Source organism: Notothenia coriiceps, unplaced genomic scaffold, assembly GCF_000735185.1.
Source record: "Notothenia coriiceps isolate Sejong01 unplaced genomic scaffold, NC01 NC01_scaffold00037490, whole genome shotgun sequence".
Classification (NCBI taxonomy): Eukaryota; Metazoa; Chordata; class Actinopteri; order Perciformes; family Nototheniidae; genus Notothenia; species Notothenia coriiceps.
Genome location: NW_011370191.1, coordinates 79,943 through 106,820, shown reverse-complemented (window position 1 = coordinate 106,820; position 26,878 = coordinate 79,943). Strand labels below are relative to the sequence as shown.

The 26,878-nt window shown below is 39.8% G+C and overlaps 2 protein-coding genes across 2 annotated transcripts in view; both read left to right on the top strand.

The window, feature by feature from the left end:
• Window positions 1-208: 208 nt before the first annotated feature.
• On the top strand, window positions 209-24,266 carry LOC104967638 (sarcoplasmic/endoplasmic reticulum calcium ATPase 1-like). The gene is made up of 8 exons (XM_010797147.1): window positions 209-227; window positions 1,147-1,227; window positions 1,506-1,591; window positions 2,229-2,693; window positions 12,383-12,471; window positions 13,406-13,508; window positions 14,316-14,460; window positions 24,244-24,266. The coding sequence occupies exons 1-8, from the start codon at window positions 209-211 to the stop codon at window positions 24,264-24,266; spliced, it is 1,011 nt and encodes a 336-aa protein (XP_010795449.1).
• Window positions 24,267-26,590: 2,324 nt separating this feature from the next.
• Window positions 26,591-26,878, top strand: part of tmem104 (transmembrane protein 104) — a 26,489-nt gene continuing 26,201 nt past the window's right edge. The window contains exon 1 of the mRNA XM_010797146.1: window positions 26,591-26,689. Within this exon, the coding sequence (XP_010795448.1) occupies window positions 26,591-26,689 (99 nt within the window). The remainder of the gene's footprint in view (window positions 26,690-26,878) is intronic.

Here is a 26,878-nt window from a genome sequence, read left to right as displayed (position 1 = left end):
GGAAATCTACAGCTAAGAAGAAAAAGAAATTTTTTTTTTTTTTTGCCCATACAACAAAAGGGATCTTTGCCAATATTATTTTCTATTTCACATGGCGGTGAATACGATGTCAAGAAGACACATGAGAATAGCGATTCTCACAAGAAACGTATAGCCTTCAAAAAGAGACATCACACTCTATGAGACATTTCCTACTAAACCAAAAAAGATGAGCACTCACGACCAAGGTAACAGTAGCAGAATAACCCCACAGTTGTACCATATCAGTGCACACACTCCCAATCATACCGTTCCAAATGACTGGGTAACAAGCTCCCGACATTTTTTCAAGACTCTAGCACTATAAAGAAAAATCATGGGGTTCGTTTCAAAAGCAGCGCCATAAAAACAGATGTACTTGCCCCTTGCCCTCTGTGGAGAGTTGTTTGACAGGTTAAAAGACACCGGGTTCTAGGGACAAAATAGGCCCACACAATTGTGCCACACAAAAAAAAAATTCTTTTAGAGGAGAGGGAGTGAGACCCCCACCCCACTTAAATCATGTTCACCATGGATTAGGATACTAATAATGTACACACATCTTGTGTTGTTCTGATCGATGCGACAGTCATGGTAAAATATCTGGATTAAGAAGTTGCTTTTTCTTTGCACAGCATGAAAGAAAGGCCAAATTAATGGGCTGTGATTTTAGTATTTTTAAGCAGAGGTTGAGTTCAATCATTTGTACGGCCCTCGGAGGATGTTGTGAAAATTGAAATGGCCCTTGATAGGGCTGCTCAATTAATCGTATGTTAATCGCAATTACGATTTTGGCTTGCAACGATTATTAAAACAACACAATCGAAATAAAACGATTATTATTATTTATTTTTTTATTGGTTTTTCAGTTGAATTATACCTACTTAAAGTTCAGGGTAATCAACTGTTAAAAACATACTATTCAAATTTATTTTTTCAATTAATGGATGTTTTCAAAGTAAATGGATAATTGTTTTTAATAATCGTGATATCAATTATTGACCCAAATAATCGAGATTATGATTTTTGCCATAATCGAGCAGCCCTAGCCCTTGAGAGGAAAAAGGTTCCCCACCCCTGATCTAATAGGATACAATAATGAAATATAATTATTATGTTTATTTCTAGTTGGTGACAAGGTGCCTGCTGACATCAGAGTGACCTCTATAAAGTCTACCACCCTGCGAGTGGACCAGTCCATCCTCACAGGTATTTCCTAACCTTCATCAGACTCCAAACAAGGCTTTCACATAATTCAGACGGAGTATACTCCCTTACACCTTTATTGCATGGACTTGGACGACTGAAGGTTAACATTGTGTAATTTCAGTGTCTGTGATTTTCTTTGTGATATTACTTGCTACCCCTTTAGGCTGTAAGTGTAACTGTGTTCAATTTCCCTCTGAACATCCCATTGTTGGTCTAATAGTCACCTGTTGCACATATATCTAACCCGGTACAATTATCTCATACCCTGTTTCTTTCAGGGGAGTCTGTGTCCATCATCAAACACACTGACCCTGTTCCTGACCCCAGAGCCGTCAACCAGGACAAAAAGAACATGCTGTTTTCTGTAAGCACCTGCCTGCAGCTCACTGAGTCATGTGTATCTTATTGAATCTAGTGACTGTAATTCTTATTTGACTTCTCTGGTGATCTAAAGGCAACTAAATATCAATTTTAAATTCTTTCTATTTTAATTGAAACTCTCTTCTCTTATGTTCTGAGTAATAACTTGAAATTATTTTATTCACAAATGTAAGAACATTATGAAGAAGAAATAAGAAACCATAAAATAGATCAAAAAAAATCCTTAACAGTAAATCCACATTTACAGAATTGTACAATTGACATACTGTATGTGGAGGTGCATTACAAATGTATCACATTTTTTTTAATACATTTTTGCAAACGAAAGTCCTTTTTTAAATGTTTTTTTAATAACCAGAATGTAGATGTTGATTGTAATGATGAAAGTAGGTTTCCCAAAGAGTTGTTCCTTTGCATTTTAATTAACATTGACTAAGTTAAGTCCGACTGTAATGAAAAATATGTGTCTTGTGAAATATGGATAAATGTCTGAGGACGGCTTAAAAACATTTCTTGAAGGTGCGTGACAACTGAAGTGTATTTTTACATAAATATGTTTTTATATAGACTGCATCTTTCTGCCTCACTTTTTTGCACCTTATGATCTTTTATTCCTGCAGGGCACAAACATAGCTGCAGGCCGCGCTATAGGCGTGGTCATCGCCACCGGCGTTTCCACAGAAATCGGTAAAATCCGTAACCAGATGGCAGCTACGGAGCATGAGAAGACGCCTCTGCAGCAGAAGCTGGACGAGTTCGGGCAGCAGCTCTCAAAGGTCATCTCCCTGATCTGTGTGGCTGTGTGGGTCATCAACATCGGCCACTTCGGGGACCCCGTCCACGGGGGCTCTTGGGTCAGAGGGGCCATCTATTATTTCAAGATTGCCGTGGCCCTGGCTGTGGCCGCCATCCCCGAGGGCCTGCCTGCTGTCATCACCACCTGCCTGGCCCTCGGAACGCGTCGCATGGCCAAGAAGAACGCCATCGTCCGCAGCCTGCCGTCAGTAGAGACCCTGGGCTGTACCTCTGTTATCTGCTCCGACAAGACGGGGACCCTCACCACCAACCAGATGTCTGTCTGCAAAGTGAGTGGCAAGGCTTTGATTTGACTGCTGATTATACAGTTAAAGGAATAGTTCTACTTTTTATATAAATATATTTTGTATATCAATAACTGACCCCGTGTTACTTAACATTCTTGAAGAAACCTGTTGGGGAGCTTCCATGGTGAACAAAGACAGAGACAATAAGTCGTGTACTATCCCTAGAACACACATTTTCATTCAAATATTTTAAGAATCCGTCCAAATGACCACAAAAAGAAACCAGAAGATTTAGGAATATCATAGGAAAATGTAATTTTGTGATTCGGTATCAATAGGGTCAAGGAAATTCTGTGTATAGGCCATGCCAGTTAGCTTAATATAAAGTGTAATTTAGCCCCCGTCTGTCAAGCCAACACGACATGGTTGGTAAACAGATTGTTGACTTTGTCATTCAGCAATCAGATTTTAGAGATTAAATAGTAAGGTTTTAACAACAAGGCTAAAAGTGTGCTAGTGTTTCGGAAGTATTGAGAATATAACCTAATTCATGAGACTTGTATTATGTGCATAAGTTGTGTGAGAGTTTATTAACAGATATTTAGTTCTGCTACAGTTAAATTCAGCCCCTGAGTATTTGATATGCAAATGGCCATTTCCTGGGTGAAGTGTTCCTTAACGGCTGAATTGTAGCAGAAACTCAATTCTAAGTATTTTATTTTCACTTCCTGCCGTTGAATGACATTTACAAAAATGTTCCTCTGAATTCTTTGTTGAAAAAGTGTTAGAGGTTAATTCAACAAGGGTTTGCTGTTTATTATTGATTTTTATTTTTCGTCTTTGAGATTTCTCTTTTTTTCCCCGTGTGTGTTTTTCCTTTTTTTTCTCATGGATGGAAAATCCTTGTGCTGTTGTAATGTTAACCTCTGTGTGGCAGCTTTGAGATAACTGCTGGTCTAGTACAGTCTGGCATGACCCAGCAGCATTACAGTCTAACACACACACACACACACACACACACACACACACACACACACACACACACACACACACACACACACACACACACACACACAAGGTTTTCCAACATGTCACATGGGCTGAATAAATACATTATAGCCATCCATATCCTGAACTGTAGGTAGGTTTCAGTGTACTGTATACATAGTGTAAATATAATTACATGAGACAAGCATGGAAAGATCTTATCCAAAAGTATTCATGAGTACTTCTGCAGCACATAGCCTCACCCTTTTCTTTGTCTTTTAGTATGTGCATCTGTGTGTTTGCAAGCCATCTTTGCTCCGAGCACAGAGTAAATGCCAGCACTGCTGTTTGTCTTGGCTCCTGTTCAGGGCTCTAGGTCTAAACACACACACACACACACACCTCTCTACCTTAAAGCAAACGGTATTCTACAGAGAAAATAAATGTTGTTTGGTAAAGATTCTCTTAAAGAAATCACACCTAGATCATGTTTTTGAAAACTATCATTCCCTCCAATATCACACATTATCTCGCAATTGCAATATCAGCCCCAATTTAAACAATTTTGAGCTTACTAAAAAGGGTGTCATGCAATGAGTTTAAATTGTGATATTGGGCTATATAAATGAAATGTGATTGATACTAGATGACCAAAAGGGGAATTATTACTATTAGAATCTGGACATTTGGGACCTGATAAATAATCATTGCGCTTCGATCCAAAATGCTGTTGATCGGAACAGCCACAGCTTTATGTGCCATACATTTGACGAACAGCTGCTGTCTAAAGGAATATAATAATGTCCTAGGAAATAATGTGAAGTCCTAGAAATGTTCAAAAGTAATTTATTTGATTCAAAGACGAATAATTAAGAAATAATTGAAAGTAATATTCTTTTTTTACATCCCTCACCATTATAAAAAACATTCTGAAGCCAGCTGTCACAGTGAAATAATTCCATTAGTTATTTTATGTCTGGGAATACAGTATATGTGCAGAAAACAATTATCATTCCTAAGCATAATAGTGATCATAACACAGAAAGGTCAAAAAAGGTCATCACTAAGGTATTATGCATATGACAAACCTGAGACGTAAAGCAGTAACACCTGTTCAATGTCAGATCCTTATTCCTCAGGACCAAAGTTTCATATTTTCTTCATCTATATTGATAGATCATCTTTTTTGTGTTGATAACATTATTTATATCAGTAATGCAACTAAAGCTGCAGCCACACGAGGACGATAACGGTCGTATCCGCTACAGTTCTCTATCAGATAGACAGTTCGGCCACACGAGGCCGACAGGGAAACGCAGATAACGATAACGGGTCCCAAGGCAAACGAAACGCTCTGGGGGGCCAAACGGCGTGTCTACGCCCTATAACGATCATTTCCTGCTAACGATGACGCAATAGCCCCAGTGTTTGGAGCCAGGTACCGGTATCTCGCAGGACAGCGTAACCAGCAGGAGCTTCCAGTTAGATTTGATCGATATGGACGTAAACGCGAGTGAAGTCTAATTGGACAGGAGAGGAGACACGCAGCTCTGCATGATAACCTGCAGCTCCGCCCGCTGTGATGGAGCGATGAGAGGAACAAAACACACACTTCAAGTTAGATCATCACCCTTAGCTATTTTAATTACCTCTCAAACTACATAACTAGTTATAAATATGTTTATTTTTACTGTCGGGTCACTCATTACTCGATCAGTCAGCTGCATGGCTGTCAGGAGAGGGGGAGGAAAAGAGAGGCTCTGTCCTCCGTTTATTATTCTTATATTATTATAAGGGCTGTCAAGTAAACGCGTTAATGTTTTAAAGCTCAATAAATAACAAAGAAGACCTTTGACCGGCACTTTTCGAATTTTGTCCGGAAGATTTCAACTTTAACGGACATGTTGACCAGCGAAGGCCCACCTCTGCTGCCTAATCCAGCGCAGAGAATAAACAGAAGGGCAACCATGCATGCGCGAGAAGTCTTCTTCGCTGCGCCACTTACAGGCCGGCATATGTACTACAGCGTCTCCATCGGTTCGAGCTGTCTCGTGTGGACTGACACGTTTCTGGTGCCTATTGCGTGTGGACGGAAGACTTTTTTGATAGCGATTTCAGTTTGTTTCCGTTATCGTCCTTGTGTGGCTGCAATGTAAGGGGCTTGAATATTTGTACTAGAGTTAAAAGTACAATATTTACCTCTGAGATGTAAGGTAAAACAATTGCAGAAACGATAAATATTCAAGGGAAGTGAACTTAAAATGCACTTGAGTATAGTACTGGAGTAAATGTACTTCAATGAAAACCTGCTTAGGTATTCCTAGAGGCTTATTGTGATTGGCTGAGACTCGACTTTCACAGTGTCCAATGTGACAATGCCTGGATAATAGTTAATGCTATGTTCTACACTAGGCCATATTTAGTGACTGTAGTTATGACAGTAGTTGATTTTCCTGCAGACTGCATAGATTGCATTAGTTATGTTCTGACAAGACTTACTCCGGTCAGGAGAGAAAAGCAAATAAATAAATATCTCGACTTCTAGTTGATCTTCCATTTTATTTTTTGCCATTTTCAAAATGGAGCCCTCCCTCCCCTCGCTTCTCTCACTCCTCGAGATGACGTTGAATAACGGTGTGATTAATGCGTAGCGGCAGGGAGTTCCCTCTGGCAGGAGGGACACGCAGCAGTGATCTCACCGCAGCCCCCCTAAACCCTCCTGAACAGAAAGAGAGCGAGGCAGGCTGACGCTGGTAAATATTGACCTTCTGCTTCCACCTGCACTCCCTCGCCTGCTGCTCTCCGCTCTCTGGTGCGAGATAAGACGGCACATTCACACTCACACAAAGACAAATCAAACTTCCGTTTTTTTTTTTTGGCCATGGTGTTTCCTGGAGATAGCAATATTAGTGGTTGCCCCGCATCGTGTTGGCTGTGTTTTATGGTTTTTGTGCGTCACGATTTTCAATGCCCACATGAATATTTACCCAGGCTTATCCATCTGTGCTCATTCTCGGACTGGTCCCCAGCCAGGGCCCCTTATGGCACCATCACGTGTCTCCCCTGCCTCGTGGGTATCCCCATATCCGCAGGGTTCCAGGGATTCCCCCTCTGTATCCTGACTTCCCTTTTCCCTTCACACACATGAAGAGACAGCACACGTATAAACAAGTTACTCAGTGTTCGACCCCACACAGGCTCAGAGGAAGTGAGTAGAAGAATACAAACTTGTGCCTAGTTTCCTTGGAGACCACAACGGATCAGATAGTGAGAAAAAAAGTGACCACAGATGAAAGAACAACTTTATTTTATCCAGCTTTGTGTGTGCTGTAGTGAGTCTTTGTTGATCTTATATAGATCCCAGCCTGATGACCTTTGTGAAATTTAAGAATTCAGCAGAAGGGGGAAGCTATTTAAAAGTCTCTTAAAATGACAGTGTATACAATTAAATGTAATAATGGGCTAGATCTGTGCTAATCGGGCCTGTATTTTATTGGTAAATCTAAAGGTTGTTTAAGGATATATTTTTTGTACAGTTAAACGTAATTCTTCACAAATGCATCTGAGGAACAGCTGGTGTTTACAGTGCAGCCACACAAACACACTGTTTTACGATAGAAGTTAGGCAATAATTGGACTTTTTCCATTTTGCTATGGGTGTGTGTAGTTTTCCTCGGGTCACAGTAAATCTGGTAACCTCGCTGAGAAGTTGGAGGTCTGCAGATCTTCGCCGAACTGCTCGTTGCGGCTGCTCCTGACTGTTTAACTACACTCTGCGATATTTAAAAGTGATCCACTGTCAAAGAATGACTACGTTTGTGCTGTAAACGTATTTTTGATGAACGATTGTGGTCAGCACAAACCTTGATGACCAAAACATTACATTTTCAGTCACTGCTCATAATATTAAGCTTCAGCAGTTGACAAGGAGCGTAAAAATGGGCTGTGGTTATCTTTTTAGATGGCTATGTTGCCAAAGTTGTTACCCTTGTGCCTTACTTGAGAACAGCTGCTCTCAATAGGACAAACACTCCTATAAAATACTAAATATTATAATTATTTTCCACTTTCCTAATCATTTAAATTCCTGTATAAGAACGTATAGCCATTGTTTTTACTTAGAGAAAAAAAAATGTGGTATACATTAAGTCAATGATTAGCCACTTTTTTGTTTATCAGGAAAATAGCAATGCCCATGACAAACATGGGAGGTGGGTCAATCTGCCAGCAAATAGTACAATCTATTATTTTGTACTCCACATTGAAAGCCTGATATAATAGAATGCATGGTTGTATGCTGTAATGGCCGTGGTATCCACATTTGTGGTTTAAATGGGGACATCTTGTGTCTGTATTTTGGCTAGACTTAGAGCTGAGGTTAAACATAAAAGAAAATAACAACTTTAAACTACCTCCAAAATGTGTGCAATATGCATTAACACAGCCAAAATCAACAAACAATAAAAACAGGAATACCCGAAGTGAGGCATAAGTGGGCCAAGTTTAGGGGATTTTTGCATTAGCAGACCATTTACATGCACACAAACCATAACACTCTACACAGGAAAGCGTAATGGGGCCCCTTTAAGAACATAAACCACAACCATAACCTCAACTAAAATATTCGATCTATTCAAACTTGGCTGACACAGGGTCCCAAGATTACTGGCCCTTATCAGTTCCAGTTTCTAACTAAATATAGCTCAGCACTCGATTAGTAGAGTGAACAGAAAGCAGAGAGGCTGATCCAAATGAGATAAACATTAATACTCAGTTTCGTTGTTGATTGATTGTTGATTGAGACATTTCTAATGCAAACGTCCGTGTTCCAACTATAATCTCCCTGAGGCTAAAATCATGATTTCAGTATGACAGTTATTTATAACTGAGTTCAGGAATAATTACTCTGTTAGAAGCCGAAAACATGGCTTTCAGGTTCATGTGCCAGAGGGAAGACAGCTAGCTTCAGATTTTGTATTCCACACACACACACACACACACTCACTCACTCACTCACTCACTAGGAGTAGAGAACCAAGTTTAACAAAATAGCTACTTCATTAATTCTTTTATCGGTCAGATTTAATGGAATCTCAAACGGAGTCAAGCGAGGTCGTAAGGATGTTTTCAATCAGTGTGTGTGTGTACTCTTTATATTACTTCAGTGTAGAGTTATTAAAAAAACTAAATAATGGAGGTCAAGAGAAGTCATTTAACCTTTGAGTAGTTTTATGTACATCATTCAACTGTTTGGATGCAGAAAGGGCCTACATACATTCGATACTTGTTTTTTTTAAACATATATTAGCATAAGAAGTGTATCGCCCTTCTTGGGGGTATTTGAGGAAAAAGATAGCGAAACCTTTGAGAAGCAGGAGCTCTGGGACTCATGCTTTGTTTTACTGCAGTTTACCGGAGCGTGTACGGTAGTGTGAATGATTGATGAAGTTTGTGAACTCCCTCGTTTCCTGCATGTTTAGAAACGCTAAAGAATTGGTGAAAATAGTGCAGAGACTGCTGGGGGATGTCTTGAGTCTGCTTACACCAGAATTTCTTTGGCCGCAGTTTGAACTCAACCTCCCCGGTGACTCTCTCTCCAGCCCGCAGAGCACCTTCTGACAGTTTTTCATAATTAGGGATGGGACAACATGGCATGTTCTTACAGATCGTAATTAAAACACCCACAAAAGTTCACCTTGTGGAATTTCCATTATCGGGATACATGTGCATTTTTCTCAACAGCAGGGGGGCGTGGTCAGCTGCTGCTCAGAATTTTCAAAGACAGGCTTGGAATAGAGCGAAAATGAGCGAAACGAGGCATGGCTAAAAAATGATCTGTTTGGTATTTTGAAAAATAAAATGTATAAATATACCTTATATAGGTATGGTCATACACTATATCATTTAAATATAGCATGATAAGTCTCCTTTAAGGGAATGTGTTATTACCTTATTTAGGATTCTTCTTTCCAAAAAAGGGAAGTGAGTGATATCTGTGATGCAATAAAAATATAATTGTCTTAGATCTAGGATAAAGTGACATCAGTTGAGTTGTAAGCATATTTTGATAGGTTAAGCAATAATAATTAGTCTTCTGTGAGCAGCGTCCTGCTCTCCAGTATTTACACAGGATGCAGCCTAAGCTGTGTATTTGAAGTGTTCTGACACCACGGGCTGTGTGATGGTACAGCAGAGGCGGTAAACCACTCTTGGCAGCCCGAGATGTTCTTACATCACCCCTACCATTCCACGTTGGCATACTCTGACAACAAAGGTGTTATATTACCTGTGTGGGCAACTCAAGGACATGCCCACACTTCAGAGCTGCCCACTAGCATAACATCATGAAATCACTCACTCGATGTTTAACATTGATCTTCAGTTCAACCCCTTAACTTTTAACTCTCTGAACCCAAAGCAGTTCAAGGGCGTTTTTGGCTCTTGTTATATTTTATTTACTTTGGTCATCTTTTCATTGAAATATTTGAAATGCATATATGAGTCCTGCACCTGATGAGAGATGAGGAATGTTTGTGCAGTTTTGAGAAGTTATAATGCCATAATCAACACTTATGTTTTGTTGATCATTTATTTAAAACATTTCAAATGTTTACAACTTCGATACTGACAACCCCCCCTTTTCCTACTAATCTGGGATTTTTCTTTTTGTTATTTGACTGTAGTTTTGGTGTTTTCAGCGTTTGAATAAACACCCTACTATTTGTTCTGCAAATGAAAGGTTAAGGTCATAAAAAATAAATGCATCTTTGTTCTTAAATTCAATGCTAGTTATTATTTGTCTTATTCTGCTACAGCCTTACTGCTCCTGATTGGCTTATGTTGGCTAACGTTAGCCAATATTGCTAAACATCAGGATAGATCAGGGGTCTCAAACTCAAGGCCCGGGGGCCAAATCCGGCCCGCAACTTCATTTTATGTGGCCCCGCAAGAGCTTGCAAAGAATATAATACGTTTATTATACGGTTACACGCCACTTTACAGAAGCAGGTTGCCCATAAACCCTTTATGCGAATGTAGCACGCAATGAAATTGAGTTTGACACCCCTTGGATAGATGATGCTGCAGTAACTGACATTACTCAGTTAATCTTACTTCAGTTGCAGTTACACTTTTATTTAACCATTTACTTATATTTAGGGATGCACCGAATATTCGGCCGCCGAAAATTATCGGCCGAAAATGGTTAAAAAGGCCCTTTCGGCTTTCGGCCGAAAGAGTTCTAGCACCGAAAAAATATCACCGAATGTCAGAGAACAGGGTTACGTTGGTAAGCTAACGTGTTGTTGTGATGACGTAATCAAAACGCGGCGACAAGCACGGCGCGCGACCATGCTCGCAGCTGGCTCACAGCCAACATGTCTGCCGCTTGGAGATATTTAAAAATATCAGAGAAAGAGGCGCGGATTGCGATTTGTAAAACGTGTTCAGCTGACATTTCTCGAGGGGGTGTAACTGCAAAGACTTTCACCACTTCGGCATTACTCCACCACTTGAAATCAAAACACCCCGACAAATATGCGGAGTAAGATCAAATCACAAGCACTGACAGCGAGAGACTGTTCAGCGCTGCCTCTCATGTGCTTGATGAGAAGAGGAACAGACTTATGGCTGATAAAGCAGAGAAGCTAATGTTCATTAAAAAGAACCTCCCACTTTTCCTTAATAAGTAGACAAGGCTGGCTTATCATAAGCTTATCTAGTTCTACATGTCTACTCTATACCCACTTTCCTGAACAATTTTCATTGTGAGTTATAATTCACCATCTCAGGTTATCATTAGGGGGAAATGACAGCAGCACAGTGTTCAATATATTGTACTTTCGGTATCTAAATGATACAATGTTGTTTACATTGCTCATGAGGACAGACCACCTTATTTGCAGATTCTTGAAATTGTAATTTAATTTGTAATTGATTGTGGATTTTGTATCCAGTTTTCACTTTATGTATCTTTATACAATGTTTACTACTTTGCTTATGAGGACAGACAGCCTTATTTACAGATTCTTGACATTCAATTGTAATTTCATTTGTAAATAGTTACATTCATGTGGATTTATCCAGTTTGCACATTTGTATGCATGCACTTATAGGTGCATTTGTTGTTGTTGAAGGCCTGGCTGTTAGTCTTTATTTACACTATTTTGTTGTAGGCCTACTGGCCTAGATGTTTATGTAGTTTTAAAGCACCTTGGCTTTGTTCTGAATGCACTTTGTTGTAGTTATCCTACAGAGAAAAGAAAATGCACTTGACTTGGAATTAATGTACTGTATGCATTCAAAAGTGCTGAATAAATGTTTTATGGACCCATAATAGTGATTATTATTTAAGTTAAGTTATAATCTATCTTTCCATAATCAGGCAGCTGAACAACATTGGTAAAAAATGTATACATTATATATTTCTATTAATCATTTTCGGCCTTTCGGCATTCGGTTTTCGGCCAACTGTTTCCTATTTTCGGTATCGGTTTCGGCCAAGAATTTCCCATTCGGTGCACCCCTACTTATATTCCAAAGTTATCCCTTGTGTCCAAAGCAAAAGTCATATCGTCTCACTTGCTCTCAATTTGAGGTGAAGTTTATACAACAAGGGAAAAGTTTCCTTTTATAGTAAATAGTTATTGAGTCCTTTACCATACCAGGACTTTGACTATTTCACTACCTGCTCTGAAGCTTTGTATAATCATCTAACTATAACGCCTTTTGTTTCTCCTCTCCAGATGTTCGTTGCAGACAAGGTGGAAGATACAAGCTGCAGCCTCCATGAGTTCAATATAACTGGATCTACATATGCCCCTGAGGGACAAATGTGAGTGTCACAGCTTCAACAAGTATTACTTCATGTAATAGTCTGTCAACCTCATTATGTGAAAAATATGTGTTTACTTTTCAAATGTTACCAAAGCCAATTTACACTACTAAACTCAGAAGGTCATCTCCCGTCATCCTTTTTATGAAAGCCTGATGCTTTTTCAAAACAAGATACATATTTTGACAAACTGAAATGTGATCTGTGGAGTAAGATTTGTAACATCAGTGCTAATGATTACCAAAAAATGTGTTTAGCTGTGCTTTATTTGTTGCTATGGCAATTTCAGCAGTGACCAGGGACACAGTGAGTAATCCTAGATGTTATTATGGTTTCATATAACCAAAGGGAACAATGACAGTCACTTTAAATGTTTTAGAGAGCGTCAGATTTTCAATTATGTGTTATATCAGAATACATATGATAATAATACTTTTAAAATAATAGAAGCAGTGGAGTGTTACAGGTAGGTAGCTGGTTATTATGTAGGAGAAGGGTTCCACAGGTCATTGTATATGCATGTTGTTTATTTTGCCGTTTGCTCGAGTACAGCATTGTGACTCTGCATGAACCTGTCGATTTCATAACAGCACAGTGTGGGTTACTGTGTGGGAGCCTCGCTAGCAACAGTTGCAGTCTTTACTGGGAAGAGATCCATGGTCGTCATGCAATCAGCACTGCTTGTCCACACACACACACACACACACACACACACACACACACACACACACACACACACACACACACACACACACACACACACAGTTTACTACTGTACAACCAAGAAGGCAACTTTGGAATGCTAAACAACTTACTGTCTTCCCCACTCATAAATATTGATTAGGGTATTGTGTCTGATGTGTAGCGAAGTGTGAAGTGTTTCTCCCCTGTGTTTTGCTGTTGTGAGTGACGTGTGTGTGTTCCTCCCTCCCAGACTGAAAGGAGACAAGCCCGTCCAGTGCGGAGACTTTGATGGACTTTTGGAGTTGGCCACCGTGTGCTCAATGTGCAATGACTCTTCACTGGACTACAATGAGGTAATTGACATAAAACACACACATGGATAATTGTAGCACATTTTTAAGCCATTGTGCATCCCTTTGGAAAAAGAGTGAATACGTGAGTTTGGAAAATTGCACAATATAAATCTATTTTAGTATACCTCAACAATGGAATTGTGATCAGTAGAAATGGCCATGACATGGGAACTTTAAGGGTGTAATTGATTGTATTTTGGCGATTCGCTTTATTATGTACTTATTATAGGAGGTAAGGTTGGATTTTAAAGAAATTAATCAAATAAGCATTAACCAGCCCAATGATTAAAAAGAAAACTTCAAAAATGTCATTTGTTATGCTTAGGGGTTTTTCCCTTTCTGTTGTCGTTTTATATAGGTTTTTGTGCATGTAGATAGTCTGCAAAGCTGTTTCTCTTTTATTTTTAGATATTCTTTCTCTCTGCTTTTGAAGTGCTTTTTTCACCTCCTAGTCATCACCATGGTATCATGGTAATTATGCTGAGGAGTGATAAGGCTCTTCTCAACTTCCATGCATTCCCCCACACTCGTTGTTTCTGTTCTATAGGGGTAATTTTGTCACCAATGTTGTACTATTTTGAATAAAGTAAGTTAGTGGCAGATCAAAACTTGTTTAAACATGAGTGGTTTATTGCCGCATCTCAGAAACAAACGATGATTGATCCTGGTTCATCTCACCTACATTTTAAAACACTTTGCATGTAGGACTTAACATGTGTGGAGGCAGAAGTAAACAACCTATCAATCCTAAATGCTTACTGTATAACTTGGCTTCTATAAAACAGTTGGCATGTTTTTCTCCCGCAGGCCAAAGGGGTGTATGAGAAGGTGGGTGAGGCCACAGAGACGGCTCTCATCACCCTGGTGGAGAAGATGAACGTCTTCAAGACTGACCTGTCCGGAGTCAGCAAGGTGGAACGTGCCGGTATCTGCAACTTGGTGAGCTACATGTGTTTGTCTGTGTCAAAAAGGACTATCCACCGACTTACACCATCACAGTCTGTATTTAGGTTTTGGGGATTACTGCTGCATGAGAAAAAGTCTTTTAAGGCTGTACAAAATCTGATAAATTGCCTCATTTGATTGAGTCAGATACAGAAGTCCTGAGAGGCGAGTGAGAAGAAAAATAATTCTGGTTATATATGTTCTAAGTCTAATAGTTTTTTTCCTCCTATGTTTGTGGCTTGAATTGACAGGTGACAAATAGATTGTCCTGATCATATTTCTAAGTTCCTTTTTTGTTCAGCTGTATTATGTGACAGTCCTAGTTAGAACATGTGGTAAAGGCGTACTTCACAACAAACACATAATTTCCCCCTGATTTTCACAGATGGAATTCAAGGAAACTTGCTAAATTATTTTGGCAAAGCCCTTTTCGTTTAAGGCCATATTAGCCTCTACTAGCATGACACAACCAAATATTTCCCCCTTCCACTGTGTTTAAGTTGCATTGTGGGTAATGTAAGTGCCAGGTTTTTTAAATAAATATTTAAAAAAACAATTTCTCTGTCTGTACAGCAGCAATTTAGAATCATCCATTGTGATTTTGCCCATTTTTTATATCAGTGTAAGGCTAATCTGTGCCATACTTCTATTCTCCAATCAATTGCTCCTTAATTTAACATACAGTATGCTGCCCTGACGCGGGATGACATAATGACCTAGTATGCCCCTGGTTATTCATATTTGTGGTAGATTATTTTACATTTTAGTATTTTTTTTTTTATGCCGAGTGACTTGAAATGAGTCAACAGGTTTAGAGTTTGCAGCCTAACTCCAGGGCTATTTAACAAAGAACATGGTTGTTGATGGACATATGTTTGACTTCAGGGTGTGAACCTGTGTGTGTTTGGTTATGAGTTAAATATTTAAAATGTAATTTACAACAAGCTGTAGAGACAGCATGCCTCCCTGCTGCTTACTGGCTGCAGCTTCTCACAAATAAAGTGCATGAGCCCTGCTAAAGAGACACAGACGTAAGAGGTGAGTCTGACCTGTGCAAGAGAGCATGTTTTGGTGTCTGAGAAACCCATGCGTCACTGAGGGATCTGTCAACAAATGTGTGAATGTCACCTCTGGTTTCAAGTATTTTCACTCCTACATTAAGGTTGTTGAATCCAGTTGTAGTCACTTTCAGGAGGAACAAAGCTTGTCAGTGACAAACCATACAAGTCAGAAGGGCAGAGAAGCAGAAGTATGATTGAATATATAGGTCTAACAATGACATGCATCTTTTAGCACATGAAATTCAGAGGAGATGACCTTCCAAATCTCTGCTGCACGTACACAGCTAGAATAGATGGTTGAAAGTAATTTCAGAATCCAGATGGTCTCCCTGTTTGATGAAGAGGAAAGGTTTGTCACATTTCAGGACATCCGTCAGAAGTCCCCTGACAGTGTTTGTACATCTCAGTCGGACACCTTTCAGCTCCTCAGGGTTAATGGGATCAGCTCAGACTCTGAACAAGAGGGACACCTACTGGTAGAAACAAAAACAGGACATTAAATGCAGATAATGTGCAGGGAAGGGGGATGTTTGTAGGCATGTGATCCTCAAGTGAACCTACTGTATGTTCAAGGCTCGTTGGTTGCTAGAAAGCCTTGAAAACAATTGAGTTTTAGTGTGGTGTTTACAAGGTTTGAAGAGTAGATTTTGACGAAAGCGCTTGGAATTGCAATTGCAATACTTCGATAAAGAATCCATTTCTGCCAAATAGCTCCTATTTGTTGATATTGTCACAAATAAAATGATTGCAGTGTTGTTGAACTGGACTAAATTATTTTTATCGTGCTAGTTTTTTTCCCTCTATATTTATAAATGAGGAAGGAAGAATAGTAGGAGCGCCATATGATAATGCAGTCCAGTGCAGCACCACTACCAACTATGACCTCAATGCTTAACAATTGATTTAATGAACACTTCCATGACATTTAAAAAAAACAACTAGGAATTTGGGGAATCAGGAAAGTAAGCTTTAAAGCAGAACAGTTGTATTGGATTGTATAGATACCAATGAAGTTGCCACTGATGTATGAACTGCATATACATGTAATTACCGTAATTTTCGGACTATAAGCCGCGCCTTTTTTCCCATTTTTCGACGCTGCGGCTTATATAACGGTGCGGCTAATCTTTCCCCATTTTTCGACGCTGCGGCTTATATAACGGTGCGGCTAATCTATGGATTTGTACAGCTCACGGCCACCACCTTTAACTCTATGGGCTCTATGGCCGGTCCGCGGACCCCCAACTTTAAGCGGCGGGTTCCAGCAGGAAAAGCTGGAGGCCGGAAAAGAGTGAGACAGGTAGCGCGCAAAAGTAAAAGTGGAACCGAGAGTGGTACGAGAGACAGAACGAGAGCAAGACAGACAGACATTACGAGAGCGAGACAGTTTGTCCCCGTACCACTGGTTGAAAACCACTGCTGTAGATCACTGCCGGTACGTGCGCTGGGAGCGCACCGTTTAAGTTTGAAAGTTGAAAAGTTTGTGTGTCTGAAACGCTATGTGATACAGTACAGTTTACACAGCATATGTTCTGTAGCTACTATTGCACTAAATGGTAACACTTGAATACGTTATGCAAATATGCAACTTGTTTGTTGAAATGTTAATAAATGGGAGCTTCCTCAAACAGCCATCTCTTTCCCGACAATCCCCTCTGTGCACGAACCCTTACATATGATAATTAAACATTAAAACACCTGCGGCTTATACTCCAGTGCGGCTTATATATGTACACATCATTCAATTTAGCAGCTGCGGCTTATATTCAGGTGCGCCTTATAGTACGAAAATTACGGTATATATTCCAATAACATAATTTCCCAATTTTTGGATGAATAAAGTATATATCTATATGTATGCAAATACAAAAGTAATGTAATCAACCGAGGTAAAGAAACATGATTTCAGAGCCCAGAGATCTTCTCTGCTTTTGCTTTTACAAGCCTGTACCTCTGCGATTATCCCCACCCATAGATTAGTGCAGGGTTTTTCAACACGTCGATCGCGAGCTACCGGTAGCTCGCGGGCAGCTTTTCAGTAGCTCACCGCTCGATTATCGATTATAGCGTAATAACGTTGCTTCTTAATTTTTCGGCCACTGCTGGACAATAACGTTTTTTTGTGTTTGAATGTTTTCTGTGACACGAATATCAAATTGGTCGGTGACGCAGTGATCAAGGAACAGATGTGACAGCGGCACAGCGACACCACACACGGAGCAGTCTGCTTTCTCCACCAACACCGGTCCAGAACCAACAGCAGAATGACCGCTCTGAATCAGTCCGTGTCGCTGCGGCACAGAGACACACAGGGATTTGTGTTTTTTTGAAAAACACTCGTTATCGTCACGTCAGGTTTTTGGTGGATTTAATCAAGTCTTGGATTGCAGAGTATGAATGTCCTCTTGCTATTTTCAGTTGATAAATACCATAGACTGTATATAAAGATAGATACGTTTGTGAAGGCAGGAGGAAAAAGCTTCCGCAATCACCGTTTCCTCTGTTCCTCCAAACCCCGCCCCCTCCCTGAAAATAATGAGTGACAGGCTGATAGTGACCCGATAGAAACTTTATTATTCACTTAATCACTGATTGAGATGATGAAGCTAACTTACTCTCATACATTCATGGGATTTATGTAACAGTTAGACAGAGAATGTAAGTGCGAACCCACATTCAGTATTTTTGTTTATATGCTGTAAATACTCCTGTTGTCTGTTTGTAATTTCATGTCAAGACGAAGAAGAAAAAGATGGCTGAACTGTTCAGTGTCAATCCTACCGAGATGGAGGTTAGACATCTCCAAAATAATGTTCAGCTGAAGTCTCAGCAAAACTCACAACATTTCTGGAGCCTTGTAGAAAAGTATACGAACATTCACCAAGCAGCACTGGAAATATCTGCTTTATCTGGTTCTACATGCCTTTGTGAAGCAGCTTTTTCTGACATGAATGTCATGACATCTAAATGCAGAACAAGACTGACTGATGAACATTTAAATGACTCTATTAGAGTGAACCTAAGTGGGTACACTCCAGCATACACCTCTATGGTGGACTCCATGCAGCGCCAGTCATCTCACTAACTGTGAAAAAGAGTGAATGCACTTATTTTACACATGTGCCATAAGATGCTTGTAAGGTAGTGATAAAGGATTGTATGTGAATTTTCAGTGAAGTACTCACTATGTGGGCCTTGATAATAATATGTTCGACATTTTCGTTTTCTTGGAACTTGATGTTAAGTCAAGATCTTTGATAAGCTTTAGGTATTGCAATTTCACACGTGTACAAAAGTATAGCTTAATTCAACTGATGAGTGCTATGTGAAGAAATGTAAGTGATGTGATGCAAGTAGCTCTTGGCCACTTTCATTTTTTCAAAGTAGCTCTCAGATGAAGAAAGGTGTAGGACAGAGAGTGAATACACATATACAGATGTGATTTTGGAACATTGAACAATGTAAATCTATTCTAGTAGACCTCAACAAAGCATTATGATCAGTAGAAATGGCCATGACATGGGACCTTTAACATACAACATAGGAATTACACTTGGAAGCTACAGAGTTAAACGTACAATCTTTCATCTACATTTTGTATGAGGCCTGGACCCTTAAAGAGGACATATGCTCATTTTCAGGGTTCATATTTCTTTTTCTCTCTACTGTGACATGTCTCCATGCTTTAATGTTCAAAAAGCTCTTTATTTTTCTCATGCTGCCTGTGCTGCTGCAGCACCTCTTTTCACCCTCTGTCTGAAACCAGAGCCCAGTCTGCTCTGATTGGTTAGCTGGCCGGCTCTGTTGTGATTGGTCAACCGTTTAGATATGTCCCGCCACTTAGCCTATCACTAGCCAATAGAAACGCAAGTGTTTTATAGTGATGTCATTATGATAAGGAAGTAAAACATTGAGTCCAATGGAGGCATTCCATAAAGAAGCAATGTACATTTTGAAAAGCAATACACAGCTCTGAAAAAAATTCAGAGACCACTGCAAAATTATCAGTTTCTCTGGTTTTTAATATTCATAGTGTTTGAGTAAAATATCTACTGACAACATTTCGCTGTGTTGGAATGCAATAGACACTGGAATGGAATGGCTGCCATACGTGTAGGGATTGAGATAAAAAAATGTGGAATGGTCCCTTACATTTTTCCAGAGCTGTATTATATGTCTGTATATTAATTCCACTACAGGAGAGACTTTGTCTTCTGCAATCAGGCAGAAAAAAATATCTGAGTGTATCAGTGTTGCATCATAAACGCCAGAATAAGTTACATGTTGGAACATATTGGCATCTTGGCAAAAAAATCTAATATTGTGATTCCCTAATATTTTACACAATCAGTTAGATTTATATCAACTTAGTAAAGTCAGCTAAAATATGCCTTTCCATTTGTATTACTCTGCTGTATATTAAGGAGTTATGCTTATGCAAAAACGAAGAGTTTTGTTGAGTACCGGTATACTTTTCTGTTTGCACTCACCACTGCTTGCATTTTGTGCGGATTTTCTTTTTTCTTTTCTTCTGTTGGAAGCTTCCTGCAGCCGGTCCTGGCTAATTATAAATCATGGGATCGTAATTTTTGTAGATAAAGGCTTTTGCCATGATAACATTTTTATGACCTCCTCAGAACAGCTTGGCCTTCCAACAGCACAAGCCCTTTATATGCGTTCTGTAAAGGACTGAGTGGCTTTATAGCATCACAGGCATGGTTATACTAGAATCTTTTTTCCTATTGTTTGCCGATGCGACTTCATTCAGTTTCCTCTAAATAGAGGTAGATCTCAGTGTTTGCATCCATCACTGCTTTTGTCCCCTTTTGCAGTTTCTCTCCACAGACTCACCACATCTTATGTTTCACTGAAGGGTGTGATTGCAGCAGGCAAGGTGGCTGTTGCTCAAAGTGTTGTCTCATACAGAAGAGAAGAACTGTCTGATGAACGTCTTTGTTGTCAACAGTGAAATGGTCGTAGTTGATTAGTGGGCTGCAGCAAAGAGGAGGGGAAGGGGGGAAAGGATCTAGCCAAAATTGATTCATGCCACTTTTCTCCTGACAGAATCTGTTTTAGTTTATTGAGACATTTATTAAACGTAGCATGAAACGTAATCACTTTCTGTGGCGAAGGAACGAGAAAGCAGATACAAATCTGAATGTCGGCCTTGCAAGCAAGATTGGGATGAAATTGCTAGAAAAGCCTGAACAAAGTATTAAATGAATAAATGCATTGGAACCAAGTGTCTTTCAATCCGTCCACGATATGAATCTCTAGTTACATTCATCTCTTTTTATGCTGATTTATGCCCCTGCTGAGGTGGACCATGGATACTAGTTCTGAGAATGTACTTTGTGATATTAAAGAGCATCTTGCAGGTTTTTTTTTTTTCTACATTTATGCTTAAACTTGCTTGAAAATTACAATTAAAAAAGTGAATGCAGGATTTGATATGTTTTACGAGACATAAGGGCAGGAATTCAGAGGGAAAGGAGCAATTTTGAGCTCTGCTCTTAAAAACGGCTTTTTTTTAAGGTCATACGTCAAACGCGTCATATTACATAACAAAGTGTAAACATCTCCGCTCTCTGACCGCGGGTATAGTTAGTAGTTGCGTTGAGTTGAGCGGTTGTGTTTTAGTGAGCTGGTATTTTTCGGTAGTTTTACATTGTATTTCACCATTTGTAATCATGGTGCAGTGTTTGTGCAGGTTGCACAAATACCAGCCTGTCAGGAAATCGAGTCCACAGTAAAAAGGACCGGAGCTAGCGTTCGTTCCTGGGTGCGTTGTGCATCCACCTCCCTGCAGCACATACTCTCCACAGCTTTATCAGGAAACCGTATTACTTCTCTCTCCCCCCCCCCTTCGCTGCTCTCTCTCTCTCACCCTCCGGTACACGGCACCGTAAGACATAGTGTGGAGTTGCATTAGGTAACGCTTTGGTGGCTGTACTGCTCCAGCCGTCTCCTTTGTGTTTGTTTGTTTCCCCCCGTCTATGTTGTTTGTGTGTGCGTGGTGGCTGTCACTCCTGGCTCCCGGCTCAACCTCCACTCACCTGTTGCAATCAGCTGTGCACCCTCCCCGACTACACACCTGCTTTCCATCAAGCCAGATGTCACTGTAGTGTATATTTCTGTATATTTTTTTGAAAATCTAGTGTATTCATCATTTTCCTACACATTTATTCACAGGTGTCTTTAACCTGGAAGTTGCTCTTTAATATAACTGCTGCTGTTTGAAATAGGACAGAATTAGCTGAATGATTATTTTTTAGAGTCATGCTTTCAACTATCGTAATATTTCGCACATGAAGGGATGAATGTGTTCTATAATTTTACACATCAGGAAGTCTGAAGTGCAAAACAAATGTCCTCCGTATCGCAGCAGCATGTATAACCGCGTGTTAAGATCTCAGCACCAACATTATGGGCCATTTTGCATCACTTCCACAAAATCACATATCGGGGACCAACAAAATGGCATTTTGACAAAAAAGTTGTGATAAGAAGATGTAATCTACATGTGTTGATGTTCCTCACTGTTTGATTCCTCAGTTGTTGAAGTACAAAGCCCAGTATATTCAGAAAGATAGTTTTTTAACAAATAAAAACAAGATTCTGGGTTATATCCAGTCTTGGGGAGTAATGGATTACATGTACCAGGAATACATAATTAGGAAAAGAGTAACTGTATTCCTTTACAGTTAGATAAAGAAAGATGTCAATCAGATTACTGTTATATTTCCAAACATTGGGGATGACCAGCAGGAATATAGTGCTACTACAAAGAGAAAGTGCATATTGTGTTTTTATTCTACATTTCTTGGTTTCTTATTTTCTAATGTTACATTGTTCTGCTGTCTTACATACTAAAAACATGTTATTTATTTTCTCTTGTGTTTATTTGCATTTGCAGTGCTGTGGAACAGTGCATATCCTGAATTAATTAATGCAACAGGCATACTTGGAGGAGTGTTGACTTAAGAAAAGCAAGAGGATCAAATTCCTTTTGATATTTTCCTTTAAAACCACTTGGAAATAAAGGGTTCTTCAGTATTATGCTATATTTAAGAATGTATCTTCAACTAGCACAACCTTTTCTTCCTTGTTTGTCCCGTACTAGCAGAACATACTGAAAGTGCACAATGGCACAATTTTAAAGGTGTAAAGTGTGATCTCCTGTTGGCCGTGTTTCTAGGGACTCTACCAGTCTCTTGCCCTGTTCCGTTTGGTCATGCCAACTATCCGGGGCTGAGTCACTCTACAGCACATGGCATCTGATTCCTTTACAAACGCCCACACACGCTTCCTCTTTTTATTTTCCATTCCCATGCTCCCTGTCATAGGCCCAATTCCAATCGGGCACCTAAAACTCTCCCTACCTACTTTGACTCTGTTCGGTTGAGGGTCCGCAATATTATCTCACACCAATAAGCGGGAAGTGGAATTGTGTAATAAAACCCTCCAACAACAAGTCATCAATGATGGCTTACCGTCAGCCTTTATTGAGCACTTGCAACGGCGATTTGAATCCTTAATGGAAAATCAACCAATCATCAATCAATAAAATACAAACATTTATCCCATGCAAAATTAGGTTTCAGGAAAGTTACACCATATTAGAATCAAATAATTGTTTGTATACAGTAAACATAAGTTGAAGTAAAAGTGTGCAATAAGAGTCCTTATAACCTCTGGGAAACAACGTCACCTCTCACACAGGATCGAGGCAGGATGTCTTCCACAGCACAGAGACCCTCTGAACACTCAGGCTCATGGTAAAGGCATGGTAACACTCTTGCCGCAATACTTGTCGTTCACAACAGCCAACAAAGAGAACATTAAAAACATAGTTGATGGAATCCTTGTGGAAGGAAATGTTGGATGAGATGGATACGTTTGCCGAACAGTCCGGCTGCAATTGATGGAAACATTGGTGTTGATCCTAGTGCAGCCATGTTTCTGTGAGTCACATTAAAATACACACTTTGTTTTTAATCTCCACTCGATCCGCTTTTGGCTTCATGCGCCACTGAGCAAATTTCAGAGGAATTCATGGGGTTCCGACTCTGACACTGTATCCAATCCTTTTCTGTACCCTCTTCCTTTTTCCAGAGGACTAAACCTACTGTCTCTAATGTGGGAGAACATACTTCCTCTGATGTTTAGTTGATTTCCTCATGTCCAGTTAAGAGACTATCTTGATGATTTAGCTCATTAACTTCAGGTCTTTTACACATAGCATTAGGGAAGCCAGCCATTTCCCCAAGAAGTTAATGGTTTTTGAAGTCCACATCACAGTGAGTCTGGTTTTAAAATGATAAATGTTAAAGTAAATCTAACGAAACGCATAAAAACCCACAATTGTAGGAATTTTCAGAGTCACTGTGATAAAATGTAGCCATTTACTTACTGAAAAACCTGTTAAGTCTAGTCCACAGCTTTATCATTTCTCACACAACAAAAATTGACTTGTTGCTGGCTGAGATCTATTGCGGCTGTTGAGGAGGAATGAATCTTTCCCTTACCTGGGATTGATTTTTCTTCTGTGTTGCTCTTTGATTGTGGGAAACATTTCCTGGTCGTGATGAAAAAAGCTGAACACAATCTGAAATGTCTGGTCGCTTATCTACCAAAATAACAGAAAAATAACACCAAAGACCAAAATGGGGGACACAACGGAACTCCCCAGAAGCTGCAATGTTGTCTTTGTTGGTTGGCTTTCTCTGTAATGAAGAAAGTGTTGCAGTAATTTATTTTCCAAGTGTTCTTGTGTTGCCCTAGTTGTTGAGATTCACTTGAGCAGTCTATTGTCCTCAGGCTGTTGTTTGGTATTGAGTTTTATGGGAGGACGTAAGCTCTTGGAGGTGCAGACTTGATTCATGAGTGGTCCAGAAATGTTGTGAAATTCATCAGCCGTTAGCCCTCGGGGATATTACTATCTCGGCCCCACCAGGCTGGATTCTGACCTGGCATTAAGGTCTGTCTCTTTCAGCTGATATGTAGCCTAAGTATCTTAAAAGCGTTACAAGTGGACTATCTGGACTTTTTGACTACTGAATTTTCTCCTTCGCTGGAACAAGGGCTACAAAAGTTTATCCAGACCCATATGATTGGTTAGCTGGCCGGCTCTTTTGTGATTGGTTAACAGCTTTTAGAGGTCTTATTTGTTTGGAGCGCTCGCCAATAGAATTGCTAGTATTACAGTGATGTCCCCACTCTGGAGGGATCTCTGGGATTTTAGTCAGCAGACTATTTACATTTACCAAAACCTATAGCACACTACACTGAAGGGAGACCCAAAAAGCACAATAGGGCCGGTTTAATTCCCCTAAATGTTAATTAATTAAGTTTGAATGCTGTTTTGCTACCTCTAAAATACAACCACAGTAGATGTCACTCTATTTGTGTATTCTAAACATTGTTAAGACCTTTGAGAATGAAAAATGTTTGTGCTACAGACTATTTATGCAAAGAGTAACCTTGTGTGAAAACTGATGCACTATACAAAAATATAAAGTAGGATTTGTAGATGAACACGTATTGTTCTTAAACTAAGACATAGGAAAGATTCTGAATTCAGCTCTGGTATTGGCAGGTAAAAAGAAAAGGATTTTCTAAACTGTTTTTATTACATTTTCTACAAAAACAGATCTGCAAATCTGCCAAACAGTCACCATATAATGCTAAAAACGTTAAACATTCAAGCCCCAATAAAAATATGAAATCATAATATTTATGGATTAGAGACATACATGTTTTGGTGCTATTATTTATTCTTTAGGAAAAGTATGTGCAAGTTGAGTCTATAACAACAGCAAAATAAATAATAGATTATATTAGAGCTTAATATGTTCCATATTTGGTCAATACCTCAAGAGCTTCTTCAGAAGAACCACACAGCATTTTTTTTACCAATAAATATATAGCTTTAAATATATCTGACTTACGTTTGGTGTCATGCTTTCATTGACAAAGTGATCTTTAATCAAAATGCAAGGCTATTGAGAATAAAAACTGTGTTCTGAAACAAATCGGGGGCTACAACACGGCTGTCAGTCAGCCAGCTGCCATTCATTTTCTTCTTCAGACACATCTCTCTTCATAATGCTTCATTCATTACCGCCAATAGGTGTTGCAGATTTATGATTTGGCTAGATCCTGAGCTGCACTTTGCCAAGATGACAGCTGGTAATGCTTTAATGTATAGACCTGCAGGCATCATCATTATTCAGCAGAATTAAAGGCTACGTTTCTTCCCCCTCTCTCCTCTTCCTACAGACACTCCAGCTGCACAATTGGAAGCAATAGCTCACTCTTGCTGTGTCTGATATCACTCCTTTGTTCCCTCATTAATTAGATCAAACATTGGACGCGCTCTGTAGGATGCTGTTAGACACCTTCAAATACTTTTAAATCAACGTTTTGCACCACAAATACTGATTTACAGCATAGATGAGCACATTTAAAAAAAAACTCTCACGATCGACTCAAATTGTAGTTTTGTACCTTGTACATTATACATACTTTTCACACCGCCCAGAGTCCGACTGGTGCTGCGTTATTGTGTCATCGTTTGCGTCATGACGTAACTGTTTGCGTGCCTGCTTCATCAAGCCAAACCGCGTGGAAACCCCTCACAGCTCACCTCGACAACAACAACAATGGCCTATTTGTATTGAAGCGCTACTCGTTTTGGTTTTGCTCTGTCGAAACGAAATGGAAGAAATGGGACGACTTTACTACCAACTTTACAGTCTTTACATGCCACATTCAAGACTTCTTGACAATCATCATCATCAACCTCAACGATTGACGATTCCGACTCCCCCTGCCCCTGCCCCCGCCTCGACGTAAGCGTGACGTATGCGGTGCTTTTGCTCTAGCCGGAAAAATGTTTGGTGCTTGAAACTAACCGGATTCCGCAGCTAAGTGTGTGTGTGTGTGAGATTAAAATAGCCCAATTGCTTTTACAATAAATAAACTAGGGATGCACCGAATATTCGGCCACCGAAAATTATCGGCCGAAAATGGTTAAAAAGGCCCTTTCGGCTTTCGAATGTCAGAGACCGCAACATGGATTGCTACGGAACAACACTACTCGCATTAGGTTTGCGTCGGCTGTTCGTGCCGCCCCGCTGGTACGAGCGCCGACCGAGTGTCAGGTTGGTTACAGTACGGCGAAACCTCTATAAAATTTTTAATAGTCTCCCTCTCTCCGCGCCTAACGCTAACATTTTGCACGAAAGTCCGACTTAAAGAGCTCCCACACATATGACGGTTCCTGAAAGTGGTGAAGCCATAAAATGAGGTGGTGAACTTTTAGTTTTGTGGGCCTGTTTATACGCCCTCATTACTAGTTGC

Coding starts and splice junctions, on each gene's coding strand:
- LOC104967638 (XM_010797147.1), top strand. Junction 1,592..2,228: donor AAAAGAACATGCTGTTTTCT/GTAAGCACCTGC, acceptor TTATTCCTGCAG/GGCACAAACATAGCTGCAGG. Junction 13,509..14,315: donor CTTCACTGGACTACAATGAG/GTAATTGACATA, acceptor TTTCTCCCGCAG/GCCAAAGGGGTGTATGAGAA.